This window comes from Rousettus aegyptiacus, unplaced genomic scaffold, assembly GCF_014176215.1.
Source record: "Rousettus aegyptiacus isolate mRouAeg1 unplaced genomic scaffold, mRouAeg1.p scaffold_m13_p_1, whole genome shotgun sequence".
NCBI lineage: Eukaryota > Metazoa > Chordata > Mammalia > Chiroptera > Pteropodidae > Rousettus > Rousettus aegyptiacus.
In genome coordinates this window covers 16,263,574-16,281,763 of record NW_023416284.1, presented here as the reverse complement: position 1 = coordinate 16,281,763, position 18,190 = coordinate 16,263,574, and the positions used below count along the sequence as shown (strand labels likewise).

At 44.1% G+C, this 18,190-nt stretch overlaps 1 protein-coding gene across 1 annotated transcript; it reads right to left on the bottom strand.

The window, feature by feature from the left end:
• Positions 1-13,956: 13,956 nt before the first annotated feature.
• HMGN2 (high mobility group nucleosomal binding domain 2) lies at positions 13,957-18,067 on the bottom strand. The gene is made up of 6 exons (XM_016132139.2): positions 17,867-18,067; positions 16,847-16,891; positions 16,599-16,628; positions 16,184-16,234; positions 15,511-15,606; positions 13,957-14,802 (listed from the first exon to the last, which is right to left on the bottom strand). The coding sequence occupies exons 1-6, from the start codon at positions 17,879-17,881 to the stop codon at positions 14,767-14,769; spliced, it is 273 nt and encodes a 90-aa protein (XP_015987625.1). The 5' UTR covers positions 17,882-18,067; the 3' UTR covers positions 13,957-14,766.
• Positions 18,068-18,190: the final 123 nt, after the last annotated feature.

Genomic DNA, 18,190 nt, shown 5'->3' with positions numbered 1-18,190 from the left:
CCTTCTCTTCTGGCTGGTGGAGAGAGGAAGAAGGGAAGACAGGATCTCCTGGAGGAAGTGATATTTGAGCTGAAATCTAACCAATTTATGGGCGAGAACTAGGTGATGGTGGTGAAGAGCTTTTTAAAATTGTTTTCAATTACAATTGGCAAAAAACATATTAGTTTCAGGTGTACAACTTGGTGATTAGACATTTATGTATCTTCCAAAGTGATCACTCCAATAAATCTAGTACCCATCTGACACCATACATAGTTACTGTAATATTATTGACTATATGCCTTATGCTATACTTCCCCATAACTAGTTTGCAACTACCAATTTGTACTTCTTAATCCCTTCTCCTTTTTCGCCCATCTCCCAAACCATCCTCCCATCTGGCAACCATTAAAGTGTTCTCTCTCTCTATGAGTTTGTTGGTGAAGAGCTTTTTAGGTAAGGAAACAGTATGTGCAAAGTTTCTGAGGCTGGAAGGAACAATGTGCCGTGCCTGTGAGCTCCTGGAAGATATGAGGAAAGGTCAGGGAGAGGAGTTTGCAGAGCCCAGATACTACTTGTAGCCCCTCAATGCCTCACAAGCACTGTGATTTGAAGGCAGTGCCCTATGAGGAGCCATTTAGAGTTTCAAGTAGGGGGATGACTGCTAGTCAATTACTGGAATAGCTTACTCTTTGAGCACCTACGCCATGTAGAGCACTGGGAATTTTATAGTAACAAGACTCATGTTCCCTGCCATCAGGAAGCTTATGGTTTTCTTTTTTCGAACAAAAGTTATACATACACATGGTTTAAGGAAATAACAAGTATTGTAAGGTTTTCCTATGTAAACGGAAGGCAGTCCACCACTGTCTTCCCCCATTTCCACTTTCCCAGAGGCACCTGTTTTCAACTCTTTTAGCTGATTATATTTTATATTTATCTCCATTATCTCTTAAGTAACCTACTTATTTTGCCACTTCTTGATGTTTCAGTTTTAAGCACTACCTTTTGATTTTCTACTACAGAAGATCAAGTTTTAACTCTCTTTCCCCATCACCTGCCCCATCGTATATGTAATTCCCAAACTGCCAACATAATTTTGGTTTGTTCAGTAGTTATTGTTTATATTACTCTAGATAAGCTATGGTTACTTTTCATTTCCTGTACTTTTTCTTTTCCCAGGATTCATAATTGTCCCGTTTTGTCACTTGCTTAGTTTTTATATATTCTACCTTCCACCAGTAATCTAGATCTCAAGGTGTTAATGTAAATCAGGTGCCTCAGGTTGGCGTCTCCAGAAGCAGATGTAGAGATAGAGATGTTTATTAGGAATCAAGACCTGCGCAAGAAAGTGGGTGGAAGCAGGACTGGGCAGAGGGAGAAATCCAACTGCAGTGAGGCCAAGTAAAGCCTCTGCCACCTTGGCAGGAAGCTCTGGAGCAAATATTGCCTGTCAGAGTGTCCTGAGCTGGGCTGACATGGCTACGCCTTTATACCCCGCCCGGCTCAGTCACCTGGTATGGGCTGCTGCCCCAGGTGAGGATGTGATCTTGGGTGACGCAGCTCTGCCTCTGAGGCCAACCCTGAAGCAGCTGACAGCTAAAGGGGGTCTGCTGTTCAAACTTCACAGCTGGGCAGCAAGCCCTTCCTTAAAGGGGGCTCGGGGAAGTGCATCTCCATGACTACCACATGATGTATTCCGTCAGTCAGTTTCATCTTCTTGAAAAAAATTTTTCTTGGAATCGTTCTTCCACTCCAGGCTGGAGTGTTTCCTCTTTATACCTGGTGAACAGTTATTCTGGGCAGGGAAAGATTCAGATTTTGTAGGGTTTAAAGTTGGTACAATTTGGGGGCACTGTAAAAACATACAAAAATTCGATTAATAAAAGAAATATAAGTTCTTGGAGCTTTGGATCCTTTGGAGACTCAGGACCTTTTCTTCAAAGATCTCATTAGGCCATTTAGCAGAAATGCTTTCTGATTGGCTTCTCCTGCCCACCAAGAACTGTTTACAACCCCCAGCACTCCCAGGGGCCGTGGAAGTGCAAGGAACCTGAAGTCTAGGCTTTAGGAGCTTCTCCATAACCCTGCCTAGGATCCTGGGGTCTTCACAATCATCCTAGGGATTCCCCTCGTCTCGCTCCTGTGTTGGACTTCCCTGGAATTACTTCTTTCTTGATTTACTCCATCCTTTTGGTGGAGCACCTGCTCCAATAGTTTCTTGGAAAAGGGAGTGTGGCAGATGACAGTTTGGAGGAGACCTTACGTGCCTGCAAATATCTTCATTCTGCCTTTATCCTTACTCATCTGGCTGGGTACAGAATATATGAAAAACCCTTAGAACAGTGCCTGGCACGGAGTAAGTGCAATAAGCGTTTCACTATCACTATAAAAAATTGTAGTTGAAAATTATTTTCTTTTAGAGTTGTTCTTGAGAAGTCCAAAGGCATCCTGATTTCTGGAGCTTTGTGCGCAATCTCGGTTCTGCTTTGGAAGTGGTAGGGTCTCTTTGTTCCCAGGGACCTGACATTTCACAGTGGTGCCTTGGGTACGGGTCTATTTTCATTTATGGCATCGAGCACTTGTAGACACCTCTCCATATGGAAACACATGTCCTTCAATTCTGGGAATTTTCTTCAATTTTTAATTGATAACTTCTCATTTTTTATGCTTTCTCTTTCTGTAATTTTCTGTTATTCGGATATTGACCTGGACCAGCCCCCTAATTTTCTTTTTAAAAATTTTCTCTGCAAATAAAGAAGTAGAAATAAATACATACGTATGTACATACATACATACATACATACATACATATATACTAAAGATGTTCCTCTTCTCTTTTCCATATCTTTTTGTTTTACTTTTTGGAAGATTTCCTCAAATTTATCTTCCAACCCTTCCGTTGAATTTGTAATTTGCAAGGGCTTTTTGTTGGTGGTGGTGTTCGTTTCTTTTCAAAATAACATCCTGTTCTTGCAGCGCGGATGCAATATGTTCTCTCATCTCTCTAAAGATATTAACAGTAGGTTCTTCCTCTCGGCCTGGTCAGGTTACCTTTGAGAAAACTTCTTCTGATCCCTTTTCCTAGAGAGCAAAGCATGGCTGCCAGCTTTCCGGGAGGCAAGCTGGGAAAGGGGATTTGGGAAGACAGGTCGCGATCACAGTATACACGATCACTTCATCGCCTGATTTGGGGAAGGTGCCCCTGTCCTCCACTCACCTGCCATTTGCCATTTCCAATGACCTTGTTTTACCCTCTCTAGAGAATAAGCCTCAGTCTTCTGCTGGGGTTGGGAGGGGACCCAGGGCCCTAGCATTTCTGACCTTGAAACAGCTCCCAACCTTGTTTCGTTCCCTCCCTCTCCCTCCCTGGGCCTTTTGGGGAGTCTGTGGTCTAAGCTGGGCTGCTGCTTCTTCCCCACATCCAGCTTGAGCTATGGTTTTCTTCTATTTGCTGTGCAGTTGCCACCCAACCATCTGTTTTCCAGCTTCCAAATGCCACGCTCTTGTCCCGACTCTCATTCTCCTCATCTTGGTGGGTTTGTGCCTTAAACAAAATCTCTTTACTGTAGTTTCAGTAGGGTTTGGGGAGGGAGTGAAATTAAATGTGTATGTTAAATCTGTCATAATTTTCAGAGCTTCCATTTTCACTAAAGCAGTAAACAGATTAATAATTGCACTCTGTGAGAGCTACAGAAGAAACGAGCATGGGGCCAAGACAATAACAAGGCAGAAAGACTCAGATTTAAGAAACACAGATGTGTTTTTGAAATATGCACCTTGCTGCTGTATAAAGAAGGACCATACAGGAACATGCATGGAGCCAAAGATGGTGAGGAACCCACTGTGGAGAACAGGTGAGTGGGGGGTGGATTGGAAAGTGATGGCTGTAGAGCTGGAAGGATGAGACAAGCTGTAACCTCCAAGAAGACAGGCAACATGTCTGTTTTATTCCCTGCCGTGTAGATACCCAGAGCTTAACACTGTCCCTGGCTACCAGAGGAACTTTATAAAATGTTTGTGAATGGACATGGCAGGGGAGGAAGGGAGGAGAAGAGGATGACCTGCAGGTTTCTCCCTCTAGTGTAGATCTCGGAGGCCAAGTAAGGGCTGTGGTGTGTGCAGCCAAAGGGAGCCACAGAAGGTCTGAGAGCAGCGGCGACCAGGTGAGAGCAGGTCTACCTGCACACGGAACCTGTATCACCAGGCCCCTCCACCTTCCGGCCTGTCCCACCACGCTTTTTCTACTCTGGCCACTCCGGCACGTCCCTCTGCCTGGCACGTCCTCTCCCCGGCCTCACCCCTTCACCTGACTACCCACACTCCCGTCTGGTCTCTGGAGGCCACCGTTTGATTCTTACACCATATTTTTTCTGCAGATCTCTTGCCTCGATTTGCAGTTGTATGGCCATTATGGGATTCTGTGTTTAACGTCACAGATCCTCATGGAGCATGAGCTTCACGAGTGAGAACCTCTGCCTATTTTGCTTGCTTTTGTATCCCTAGGCGCTAGGACTGGCCTGGCGTACACAAGAGGCTCAACCAATTTAAATAATTTTTAATGTGGTATAATTGACATATAGCCTTGAATTGCTTTTAAGTGTATAACATGACTAGATATTTGTATATATTGTGAATGTTTACCACAATAAGTTTAGTTAAAATCCATCACCACACAGTAATTTTTTTTCTTGTGATAAGAACTTTTACGATCTCCTCTCTAAGCGACTTTCAAATACATGACACAATATTGTTAACTATAGTCACTTGCTATACTAGGAAACAAATGAAAGTAGATGTCAACTTGCAGAGATGGTGGGATGGAGATGTTGAAGGGGAGGCCACAGAGGGGCATGGCAGCAACCTGAGAGGGAGAAGGCATAGCCTGAGCACAGGCGGGGGGCAGATTCTTGAGAGAAGAGATGATAGGTCTTACGTTTGGTAGGCTTCAATTGAATGACACTAGCCCTGAGCCTTTGCTTGGTGCTGAACCCTGGGCCCACCCCTGAGATCTGCTGACTCAGGTACATATGCATGTCTGTAACTCCAGGCTTAGTGAGATAAGCTCGGAACTGTGCTATAGGCAGATCATAACTGGTGAGGGCATCAGGGAAGGCTTCCTGGAGGAGGATGCCCTTAAGAGGGACTTTGAAAGGTGAGGAGGATATGGTCAGGAGGAGAGGAATGATTCAAGGCCTCTGAGGTTCTGAGCCTGGGTGAGTGGTTGAATAGTGGAGCCACAGGCAGAGGGAGGGAACTTGAGTTGTAGATATACTGATCGGTGTCCAGGATCTTGGAGGATGGACAAGGACCTGTGAAGGCTGATCGGCGGTGCATGGCATGTGCCTCGGGCTCACTGCTCCCTCTGAAGGACTCCGCTTGCTGGCTAGATTCGACCACCCCCAGCCCTGCCCATCACTGCGCGCCCCAGCCTGGATTCCAGGCCACTGAGACCAGGCTGTCCTGGCCCCATTCTTCACCTCAAATCTTTCATGCAACCTCTTCCCGACTGAGCTTGCCCTCGTCTTCCACCCGGGAATCTCTTTCCCTCACTTCAGCTCTCCCAGGAAGTCCTCTAGGTTTTTTAGTGCCGGGCACTTTTACAGACCTCTTTCTTACCCCCTTGTTTCATTGTGTACTCCACAATTTGAAGCTGGGAAAACTGGTTCACAGAGGCGAAGTGACTGCCCATAATCATAGAGCTGATCGGGGAGTTATATCTGGGTCTGCTGCCCACTCTTCCCACTGCATCCCAAAGGCTAAGCAGGCAGGCAGGGAGCTTGGGGATCATGGCTGCCTCCCCTAGCCAAAGCGCTCTTCTGGGTGCCCTGGGGGGTTTCATATTGTACTAATAGGAGAGGTAAGAGCTCGAGAGACAGTATATAGCATGGTGGTTAGAAGCAAAGACCTAAGAACCAGAGTGTTTAGGTTCAGGTCAGTTCTGCTGCTTCCCATACCTTAATTTTCCCTTCTGCTGAATGGGATAATAATGGTACCCTATAGGTTTATCGTGGGGATTAAATGAGGCACATAGGAAACACGGCCTAAGTGTTATTGTTATTACTTCCCTTCCCAAAGCCCCTCTGCTCAGCCAGGGTCCACTGTTTCTCTGCCCCTGGTCAGTGGTGGGCACTAGGGAGTGGGGGGTTCCTCTCTGCTCTAGATGGGGGACTTGAAAGCGGGAGGAAGTATATATCCCTACTAGCTCCATTTTATAGAGGAGGAAGCTGGGCCTCAGAGAGGAGTGGTCACTTGCCCGAGGATGCACAGCAAGGGACAGCGCCAGGATCAGAACCTGGGCCTACCCAGACCCCGAACCTGGCATCTTCCCACCATTCTGCCTCCCCAGCATGTTGTGTGACCCTCTGTGGGCAGGATGAGGTTTCCTTCACAGGGAGACCCAGAATGCTCTTCTCCTAGGTCTAAGGGTGCACAAATGCCCTCGTGTTCAGGAATGAGGCTCAACCCCTCACCACCATCTCCTGTGCTGGGCTAGAGTCCAGCCCAAGAATACAGCTCAGGAGCTAGTGACTGACCTGCCCTCACCCTGATCCCAGTGGATCCTAGGGATGGCCAGTGGTGGGGAGTCTGGGCCCAGGCTGGTAAGGAAAGTGGATCATGGGCTCTGGAACCAGGAGTCCTTGGGTTTGGATTCAGCTCTGCTACTTTACCGAGTCACTTTACCTTCCTGAGCTCACGTTACTCAGCTGTAAAATGGGTAGAATAAAACATCTCCTTAGGGCTCTTGCAAGCTTGTTGCCTTGAGGCTGGTGCTTGCTAGGCGCCGAGTACGTATTTGTTGACTGACTGACTGACCGACCAGGTGCATGTAAAAGGTTTGTCAGCACCAGGGCCTGCTTCAGGAATGGAGGCTTTTAAGGAACAGCTCCTTGCTACCTGGCCCTCCTGCGCTGCCTCTTAAATGCAGCCTCCTCTCTAGTCCTTCTGTCCTGTCCTGCCAGGCCACCCCGACCAGATGCTGCTGCCCTCCCCCTTCCCTGCTCTCTTTGATGCTTTCCAGCCAAGCCCCATGCCCCAGCTTCTGAACATGTCCCCGATTGTCCTCTGTCCTGCTTATGACCTCAGACATGAAGCTTGTCTCTTTTTGACATCTTATATTCATCCTACACCACATTTTACTTGTCCTCATAACATTTGTTTGGTTCCTGTATAGCATCCAACAGTAGAGACCTGGCTGGATAAATTATAATACATTAATACTTTACAATACTGGGTATCTATGGTTGCACAGCAGTTACGAACTTAACTTTGATGGCCTCAGAGTGCTTGAAGTCAAATCCCAGCTTGACCACTCATTAGCTCTGTGACTTTGGGGAAATTATTTAACTTGTCTGTGGCTCAGTTTCCTCATCTGTAAAGTGTGATAACAATATTATCTACCTGGTAAAGTTGTTTAAAAGTAGCAACCTAGAATGGAAGCTCTCATAAGGGCATTTTGGTCTCTGGTTCATTGCTGTATCCCCAGTGCCTAGCCAAGAGCCTGGCACCTAGAAGCCATTCAATAAATATTTGTTGAACAAATGTGTGGAATAACGAGGTAATGTGTGTAAAGCAGCTCTAATAGAAATATGATGCAAGACACATATATAATTTTAAGATTCTAGTAGGTAAATTAAAGTAAAAAGCCGATGAAACTTTAATAACATATATCTTGGTATAATATATCCAAAATATCACTGCAACATGAAATATAAAAGTTATTGGGGTATGTTGCATTCTTTTTCTCCTAAGTTTTTAAAATAGTTTTTTTTTCCCTTTGAAGTTTATTGCTTTTTAACCCCTTTCAGAAATCACCGTAAAGCTAATTGGACTCAGATCCCCATCCTATCACTGTTGACATGTAAAATAGAGTTTTTCATATCTCAAGTCCAAAATCATGTTATCTGTTGTAGGCAATTTTAGAAGAGACGGCAAAGAACCCTAGAAATATTAATTCTACCGCGGGTATAAAAAAATGTTTCAGGTATACATTATAATTTGACACCTGTACACACTATGACACGATCACCCCCAAGTCTAGTTACTGCACGTCACCATACAATCGACCCCCTTCACCCCATTCCACCAGGAGCCACATATCTGTTCTCCGTATCTATGAATAACAATATCTCAAGCTCTGTTAAAGTTAAATGTAGTCATATCCAAAAATAAAGTATTTAAAAAATACTTTTCAATTAAAATTAAGTCAAATTTAAAATTTAGTTCCTCAGTAGTACAAGCCACATTTCAAGGGCTCAACAGCCACATCTGGTTAGTGGCTATCAGACTGGGACAGCACAGCTATTATGTGCCTGGCACAAGTTAAGCTCAGCTGTTATTACTGGTGATCTGGAAGATGTCTGCTTTAGGTTGAGTGAAACAAGCAAGTAGCTGAGCACTATGTACAACATGATTTCACTTGTGCAAACAAAGAAAAACCACGCCTCCAAACTGTTTGCGTGTTGAATATGTAACCAGATGTAAGCAGAAGCCTCCTTGCCTTATGAGAGCTCCCATCCAATCCCTGAGAGCAGCAGAAAGAGATGAAATGTACAAGATGCCCCACTTGTGGCATTTAGGACACTGTCTTCTCACAGCATATAAGTCATGTTCGGTCAACTTACCGTGGGCAAGTTACTTAACCTTCAGTGTTCTTTTTTGTAATGTTTTGTGAGAGTTACATGAGATACTGTCTTATATTGAGCACAAAGTGATTTTAGCAAGAAAAACGTTCCAAGAACTAGCCTTTGCTCAGCAAAAGCCTCCAGCCCTGGTGAAGGTGAGAAAAGATGGTTTTTGTTTTTAATGTAGGGAGTGGGAAATTGGGTTCCAAGGCCTAGTACTGTCTGGTTAGGAGCCGAAAGTTACTAGAGGCCTTGTCCTGGGATAGTGGCACTAGCAGGGAAGTTGGACACTCCCAATACCAGTGGTAGAAAGGGTGGATGGTGGGGTGGCAGCTGGCAGCTTTAGGGCTGGGGCACCTCACTGGGACCAGACCACCGTGGAGGTGGCTGTGTATCCTAGTCTCCACTTTGCCATCAGCTTGGCTCAGGTCACACCACTGGGGACTCTAGAATAGTGTGGCGGTTTCTAGTGCAGCCTTCAGACTCAGACCACTTAAGTTCAAGTCAGGTTCGGTCACTTGCCAACTATGTGGTTTTGGACAAGTTACTTAACTCTGCTGGTGCTTCAATTCTCCCACCTGTAAAATGAGAACTATGATGTTACCAGTTTGTTGAGAATTAAATAATTCAAATAAAGCATTTGGAAGAATACCAGACTTATAGTGAGGGTGCAGGAAGGATGCATCCTGTTGGAATTTTGTCTGCATCATGAGAGTAGCAGGTGATCTTTGAGGTTCTTTAAGTCATCTTTCAAGAAGGTTGACACAGACTTCTTAGATGGCAATTTAAGACCAGTCTCTCTGATTTAGATCTACTTGTGGCCCTGAAGAATGACAAAGCTTTTGACCTGAGAAAAACATTCCTTACCGCCTGCATTTTTGTGGGAAATTGAAGGTTATGTTTCTGCTATGGTCAGTTAATAATGCTTCAACCTTCCAGTCCAGAGCTCAGGCTAGGCTGATAGTTTTCAATCACATTTTCAAACCTAACTCATTCACACAGCAAATGCTACCTGAGCCATTTTGCAGAAGTCATGGTTCATGGTGTGGGCTCTGGACTCCTGGGCTGAGACTGGACTCCTGGTTATGCCACTACACAGCATGTGACCCTGGAGGGACTTAACCTCCAAGACCCAGTTTCTTCACTTATAAAATGGAAAAATTCCTACTTAAGTTAGTGTGAGGATAAAATGAAACAATGAATCCATTAGGTCAGTTTTCAGCTGCCCTGTAGCAGATTATCTGATAAAAATGGGGGAGAGAACAAGTCTTTCTCCTCTAGAAACTCTTTTCCTCAGGAAAATCTGCCTCAAACAAGAATCACCTAAATAGCTAAAATCACAAGCCCTGCAGCTTCTCCTGAGACTCTGGCTCTGTGGGTCAGGGACAGGACTCAAAACTGCATCATTAAGTTTAATAACAGCAATGAACTGAAACATAAATATATTTAAATTCAGTGATAACTAAAATCACCCACTGATCACTTTTGGAGGACGCTAATAAATCAACTCATCATTAGGTATTAGATAGAGGAATAGAAGAATTAGAATATCACCATTTTGCAACCTTTGATAAATTAACGGATCTAGGTATTGAGCTTCAAAGGCTGCAACATCTAAAGAGAACAGACATGTCTCCCGATGAAAGCATACAGTTTTGCCACTAAATCTGAATCTAATCACACCTCTAGATCTATTCTTAATTAACAGAAAATATAAATGACACCAGAGATATGACAGCAAAATCTGGACTGGGAAACACATGAAACTGCAGACTCAAAGAATTCCATAAAACACACCAACCATTTCCATTATTTGGAGCCTGTTCCTGTTTGGAATTTCATTCAAATAACTACTTAAAAAAATAAAAGACATAAGCAATTAAATTTTGGAAGTTGTATATTTCATGTTAAGAAACTAATGTTATTTTGGTATGCTAATTGTTTTTCTAAAAGTCCCTATATATACACTAAATATTTATGGATGAAATATGACGTCATTATGGTAAGGGGGTGTAGATAGTGGTATACGTTAAATAAGGTTGGCCACCAGTTGATAATTGCTGAGGCTATTTGATAGGTACAAAGGAGTGAAATTACATTTTTTTTTTAAAAAAAAAATCCTTTCCAAAGTAGTCACCGTGATTTAGGCACTCACTAGAATGTTTTGATGGGGGAGAGGGAGGTATCTGGGGTTAACTTTCAGGTTTCTTGCTTGAAGGATGAATGGGTGGTGGTGCTTTTTACCAGATTTAGGAGAAGCAGGGGAGGTGGGTTTGTGAACCATTCTGGTCATGCTGTACTGGGTGCCTGTGGTACGTACATCTGGATGAGTCTGCACAGGTTGGTGGATGTGGGCAGGTGACAGAGTGTCACTGGAGGACTTTACAGGGAGAAACTGTAATGAAGGGAATCTCAGAGGGGTTTGAGGAGTGATTGTTACAGAGCCAAAACCTAGACAAATGGTGTCTTAGAAACTGAACAGTTTTTAAAAAGAGGGAATGCTTGGACTCCTATCTCACGCCATATATAAAATTTAACTCAAAATAGTTCAAAGATCTAAATTTAAAAGCTAAAATTACTTAAACTCTTAGAAGACGAAGATATAATCAAAATTAAAAACTGTTGTACTTCAAAGGACACTATCAAATAAGAAAACCCACAGAACACTTGGAAATCACGTAGAAGCATGTAGCATCCAGAATACATGAATAACTCCTGAATAACCCAATTAAAAAAAATTCGCCTGGCAGTTCTTCAAAATTTAAAGACACCACATGACCCAGCAATTCCATCCTAAGGTGTATGACAAAATAGAATTAAAAACATGTCCACACAAAAATTATACATAATACTCAGTCTTATTCACAATAGCCAAAAAGTAAAAATGACCCAAATGCCCATCACCTGATCAATGAATGATAAATCCACAATGGATATTTGACAATAAATACATGCTACAACATGGATGAACCCTGAAAACATTATGCTAAATAAGCCAGCTTCAAGACTACATATTGATTCTTTAGGATGAAATGTCCAGAAAAGGCCAATCTGTATAGAAAGATTAGTAGTTGCCTAGGAGTGGGGGAACAAGGGAATAAAGAATGACTGAGTATGGGGTTTCTTTTTGGAGTGAAGCTATCCTAGTCTCGGTGATTACGGCACAACCTTGTGAATATACTAAAACCCACTAAACCGTATACTTTAAATGGTGCATTTTATGGTGTGAATTATAGCTCAGTTTAAAGATTAAAGGCAGAGGCTTGAACTAAACAGTGGAAAACACAGCAGTGAAGCCAGGTGAGTCGAGGCCTGGAGAGATCATGGGATCCAAGTGTATCAATAAGATCAGCCACTTGACAGCTCCTTCCCTCTTCTGTCTTCATCCATTCCTCCTCTATTTAATTCCAGTAATTCTGGCTGAATCCTAGATTCTATGGTTCCATCCCTCTTGCCATGATTGGTTTAGGAGTGGGCAGGTGACCCAGTTCTATCCAATGAAACTAGCCTGCTGAAGGACTTCTGGGAAATATTATGGAGAAAAATGAGACAATTTCTGCCTCTGGAGGTGTCAAGCTGAAGACTGGTGCAGCTGTCTTGGCAAAGTGGTTGGACAACATGCTGAAGGCGGCAGAAGACAAAACTGTAAAGAACCACCTGGGTCCTTAGAATTAACCTATCTCAGAGCTTCTTTATGGGAGATAAATCCTTCTGCTGATTAAGCCATTTATTTTTTTAGAGCCCAAAGCATCCTAATGTAGGTTACTGGGGACTCTTCCATCAAGATAGGTTAGAAGAATGGGTTTGAGACAGGGATGAGGGGACAGGAATCCATTTTTATATTTTACTATGACTAGTCTTAGTTCAAGTAAGGGCTGACCCTCAGCAAGCTATTTTAATTACCTTAAGTGTCCTTACCATGTTTCCCATCTGGATTCTTGGTTTTTTAGGCCCAGGCACTCTCATAGTCTGGAGCCAGTTATATCACTAAACATTTTCCAGGAGGGAAAAAAATATTTCAAGCTCATCCTACCCATCCTAACTTCTAGGTAACATAAAGAGGGTTACCACTGAGTTTCTCTCCCAGTCACCTACACAGGATTGACCCAAACATTAAAGGAGCTCCCAGTATAGTCCACAGCTCAACATTTTACTCTGAATTCATAGAGTTAACAAAGTAATCCCAACTGTGGTTTTCTCAAATTCTGCAACTTCTCCAATATCAAGCTGTTATAACCCCTACTCCTAATGTTTTCCACTCAGAAAGATGACACCTCCCCTGGACACAAATTATCTACAACCTACAACTTATTTCAGCATTAATGAAAGCAAATAGCTGGAAATTGCTTAAGTGGCCAAATTACACTTTAACTTAAAGGTACCCCGCCCCAAAAGAAATCTAAAGTCAGAAATTATTTTTGACTGAAGTTGGGGGTTTGAATTTTGACTTTGCTACTCATTACATGTACACATAACCGCTATAACCTTGAATAAGTTTCTTCATCTGAGCCTGTTTCCCCATCCATAAAAATGGTTAACACTTGCATGACACAATTGTCCCAAGAACAAAGATCGAACATAACACAGAACACCTACCAAGAACTCAACGGATATGACAGTTCTACTTTTTTCACTAAAGGGATAAAGCAATGTATTTTTTTAGTCTCCAATTGACTTAATTCCCCTCTAACAGAAGTGACTTGTGAAATCAAATTCAAATTGCATCAATTTAATACAAGTTCTATTTGCTAACATAACTTTCCTGCTATTTCCATAGAGGAAGGGAGTTCTCTGCAGGGTCTCCAACCTAAAGCAATTAGAAGTCTCCATTAACGGCTGTTTTTGAGTTAGAGCACTTCACTAACAAGAATTTAATAAATTCACAGAAGACTCGGAGGTCTGCTCAAGAGCAGAATGCCACCTGCCTTCATCTTATGCCAACTGTATAAAAATATACAAGCTCTTTCCCCTGCCACAAGGACTGTACTTGGATCTATTAATTTGTTAATTTTACAGTTTTAATGTGAACTGGAGAGGCTCTTTTGCTGTTAGCTACCAGGTCAAAACCTTAAGATATGCCAAAAATCTGCATTAAAAAAGTACACTGCAGATCGTGCTGCTCAACCAAGTATTGAAACCACCTCTCTGCTCCCAGCCTCTCACCACTAGTCTACTTACTCCTACGAATCTTTCTTAACTCCATCTAGGACTGTGTTCTGTTAATAAGACGGGACTATTAACTAATAGATTGACTGTTCACAAAACCTCTACACTTCACACCAGAATACATCCTGTCCCTAGAAACCTGGAGAAACCAAGCACCCCCACTCCTGGGAAAAGACTGGAGGCAGCATTCCAAGCCAAACTGTATCCAGCTTTATTAAAGATACTTTTCATAAACAATCATGGTATTTCAGGCAGGACATGGGCAGACAATCATTAACAGTATACAACAACTTTCAAACTCCCTTCTTCAATGGACTACCAAAATCAGAAAGCCACTATAAAACCCCATGAAGTCTTCATTTGATGCTCTGAACAGGGAAAGTTTAGAGTGAGGGTTGACATTTCACATTAAGCATGTTGTTTAACAACTTTTCACAAGCCGACCCTGACTTTCAGGAAATGAAATGAAAATGGCAGAATCATCAATCTGTAGATCCACAATCTAAAAAGGAACTGCTGCTCTTTTGAGGGATGCCATCTCAATGGCGACACTAGAAAGTTTGGAATGCCTGACATGTAAGTAACCAATTTTTTTTGGGTCAGGTTCCAACAGGTTTGAGTTCAAGGAAGTCAAGTCAATGCTTAAGGTGGAGAGACAGAAAAGGACATAAAAATGAATTTGAGTTTCTCCACACCACAAGGTGTTTGTACCAAGGTGGCTAGTATGTGTCAACATCAAGGGATCCCTCCTCCCAGGAACCAAGAGGAAATCTCTCAAAACTAGAAGGGAAAGGTGTTTTCCCCCACATCAATCCAGCTTTGGAGACATTCTTAGTAATATGTCCTTCCCCCCAAAACAATGAAGTGTTGTGTGCTAACAACATAGCTTAAAAAAAAAAGTAAAACAAAATTCTGCATTTTTATAAAACTTGATAAAAAATAGTATTTCAAACTGTACAGTCACCAGAAGTACACAGTTATCAAAAATGCACACACTTCACTTGGCATCTCCAGCACCTTCAGCTTTCTGTGCCTAAGAGAAAAACAAACAGATTAACATTTGTAGATTTTTAAAACTATCTTCATTCATTCATGTTCCATCCAACAACAGTCCCCAACCATTTTGGCACCAGGGATCAAGTGCTCCTACGGGAATCTAATGCCTGATGATCTGAGGTGGTGATGTGAGTGCTGGGGAGCAGCTTCAACTACAGATGAAGCTTTGTTTGCTGGCCCACCGCTCACCTCCTGCTGTGAGACCCCATTCCTAATAGGCTGTGGACTGGTACTAGCCCAGGGGTTGGGGACCCCTATCTATAACATTACTTTGCTCCCAAGCCAAAGTTCAGGTTTTAGGTATTTTGACACTGAGACGCAGTATTTCTTTTGAAAATGACTTGGTAGTTAACTTGCTAAATCACTCCCCCCACCCCAAACCTTATTGTAAAATTGAGGAAGATGATATATCAGCATTAGATCTGAAGTTATTTCCACTTTGAAAACTCTATAGTGTAGTGTGAGTGTAACAGCTAAAGACAGGACAAAGATCAACACCATAGTATCCTTTTATCAATGGCAGACACGTTAAGAACCCTTGATTTAAGATAATAGGAAAACCACAAGCAAACTGCACGGAAAGGCACACTTGGGAAGTGTAGGTACAGGAAAAAGGCAGTAAGACTTTTTGGATTCAGTACATGATCAAAAGAGTACACTTCACAGAAAGCGATAGCAGCCGTACCTGGTCTGTTTTGGCATCTCCATTTTCTGCAGGGTTATTCCCATCCTTGCCAGCATCGGCTTTCCCCTTTTTCCCTTTGGGTACCTTCTCACCCTTCTAAAAAGGAAGGAAGGAAAAAAAAAGTTGTTTTTCCTAATTTCCTATTACCAGGGTTTGGTCTACAAAGTTCTGCACAAGGCAGGATTATGTCAAAGATAAAATACCAACTATTTACCCTCCTGCACTGATAGAACTGATCCGAACTAGACCAAATTATCTGTAATTCACTGTGTTAGTCAGTATACAGTTTTCATGAGTGTAAATAATGAGAATAAGATAACTTAAAAACTTGGGTGTTTAATACCCAACTGCAGTTTTCTATAAACTGAGAGTTAAGAAACCAGTACACAAATCTCAGGGATAAGGCAAGCTATCAAAACAATTTAGAATATCCATTAATGGAGTCACCATTATGTTGAATTAAAGGTACTGAAGGAGAGTCCTCACATTGTGGAAATGATCAATTAGGACATTATTATAAGATCCTTGCCTATCAACTGCCATATCTCAACTTTGTGCTAAGAGATGAAGTTGTTATATAGCAGGTCTTAGGTCTTCTGTCAGCAACATGAAACACTGCTCACGCTCAGCCTTATATAGTCCTAGAAACATTTTGTCTCCCATTCCCACTCACCTTTGCAGGGGCCTTTTTAGGCTTGGGCTCTGGCTTTGGAGGAGCAGGTTTCTAATTGGGAGAGAGAGGGGAAGAAAACATTAGCATGATGGACCAACGAAAACAACCCACCAACCACAGTACCACTGGCATATAAGTTTTTCCTACTTTGTAAAGATTTTGTGGCTGACTTCCTATTAGAACTTCCTATCTCCAGAAACTCACTCTCATAACACTCTAAAGTGTTCTCCTTTAGCTATATATAACCCACCAGAATTTCAGAACAAATCTCAAATGGGTGAATCCACAGTGGGGAAGCTCATTAAAATTAGCAGCTGACCATGGTTCAGGGGAGGCAGAGGAGATTGTTTGAGATTGTTTTTCAAAGCTTTTTAATTTTGAGGATAAACGTGAAAATTTAAAAGCAGACACTTACAGCAGATAACCTTGCTGATCTTCTCTGTGGCTATTTAAAACGAGAGAAAGTTAGAAAATTAGAATAGTTGACCCACTTAAAACAAAGTTTTGGTGCCAATCTGTTCTAGACTATGGGAAGTGAAGAGAGTTAAAAGTTAACAGGCAAATTCAGGACTAGGGGTATGGCTGGCTAATTACCACCAAAGGAGCCCAAGGCTCTATAAGACTACAAAAAAAAAAAAAAAAAAACCAATAAACAAGACTTACTTCGTCCTTCACCTTGGCTTTATCTCCTTTAGCATCCCCTTCAGCCTATAAAAAACAAAAACTAAGAAATTTGCAGCTTCCGAAGCAATATTTAATGATTCACTAAGCTTAAGAGTCCTAAGGAAAACAACCGAAGGGAAGTCAGCAGCACAACTTCTCCAGAACATACACATCGTTAGTATTTAGCAAACCCAGCTCCTATGCAAACACTCCAAGTGCTTAGAAAGGTGTGGGAGTGCTCATTTGTGTAAGCGTCACGCAAGGAGGGCGGGTGTCAGAGCCTCAACCCGCCGGGAGTGTCAACAGAGCGGCCCCAGAAGCGCGCTTTAAGCTGGAGCGAGGAGACGCGAGCAGGGCAACCCGCATCCGCGGCGCCAGGCAGAGGCAACAGCTGCAGCTGGTACAAACAAACCCCTCTGGAGGCGGGGCCCAAGCGCCGTTACCATGGCAGCCGTCGAGGGCGGGAGACGGGAAGAGCGCGCAGCCCGGGGAACTCGTGGGCGGCAGCGGCGCGCACCGGCGCGAGTCTTGTGCGCGGGGGCCGCGGGCGGAGGCGGGGCACACGGCGAAACCCCGCCCCAAGGGAGACGGGCCCCGCCCCCTCGCGGCGGCGGTTTTTTGGCGGCAGTGCGTTCCCCCGCCCGCCAACCCCAAGCGCCTCCTTCCCGCCCTTTCGGGTTTGAATTGCCCGCCCGCGGGGAGGAGAGGGATGAGGGGGGGGGACTGTCGATGGGGGAGGGGGGGCGGGCACGTCGAGCCAGAGGGGAGCGGGGTAAACAGCCACCAACATGGCTCCTCCCGCCGCGGCCGCCGCTCCTCCAATATGGCCTCTGGCGCCCGCGGGCAGCTGAACCGCGTAGGGTTAGCCCAGGGCCGCCGGATACCGTCTCGAGTATCCGCGCCGGAAGGCTGAGCCTGCTTCAGCCTGGAGCCGATTCTCGTGTCCCAGAGCTTGGGAGGCGGCGGTGGCGGCAACAGTGGTGGTGGCGGCCCAGCGCCTGGGGCCCTCGCGCCACGTACCTTTCTCTTGGGCATGATGGCGACGGCAGTGGGACGTAGGCGCTGGACACGGGGATGCAGCGGCGCGCGGCTTCGGTCGGTCCGGGGGTCGTTCTCGCCTCCTCTTCACACTGCTCGGGCTCCGGGGGGTTTATAAAGTTTTTATAGCGCTGGGAGCCCCGGACCGGTTAGAACCGGATTTCACCTCCCGCCGCCGCTTATTGGCCCAGCTGGGGTCACGTGGGCGGGGTTTAAACTCACCTCCTCTGGAGGGAGTGAGGAGGGGGGTGTGGGGGGAGGGCGCGCGAGACGGCGGCGCGCCTTGGGGGTGGGTAGGGGCGCAGC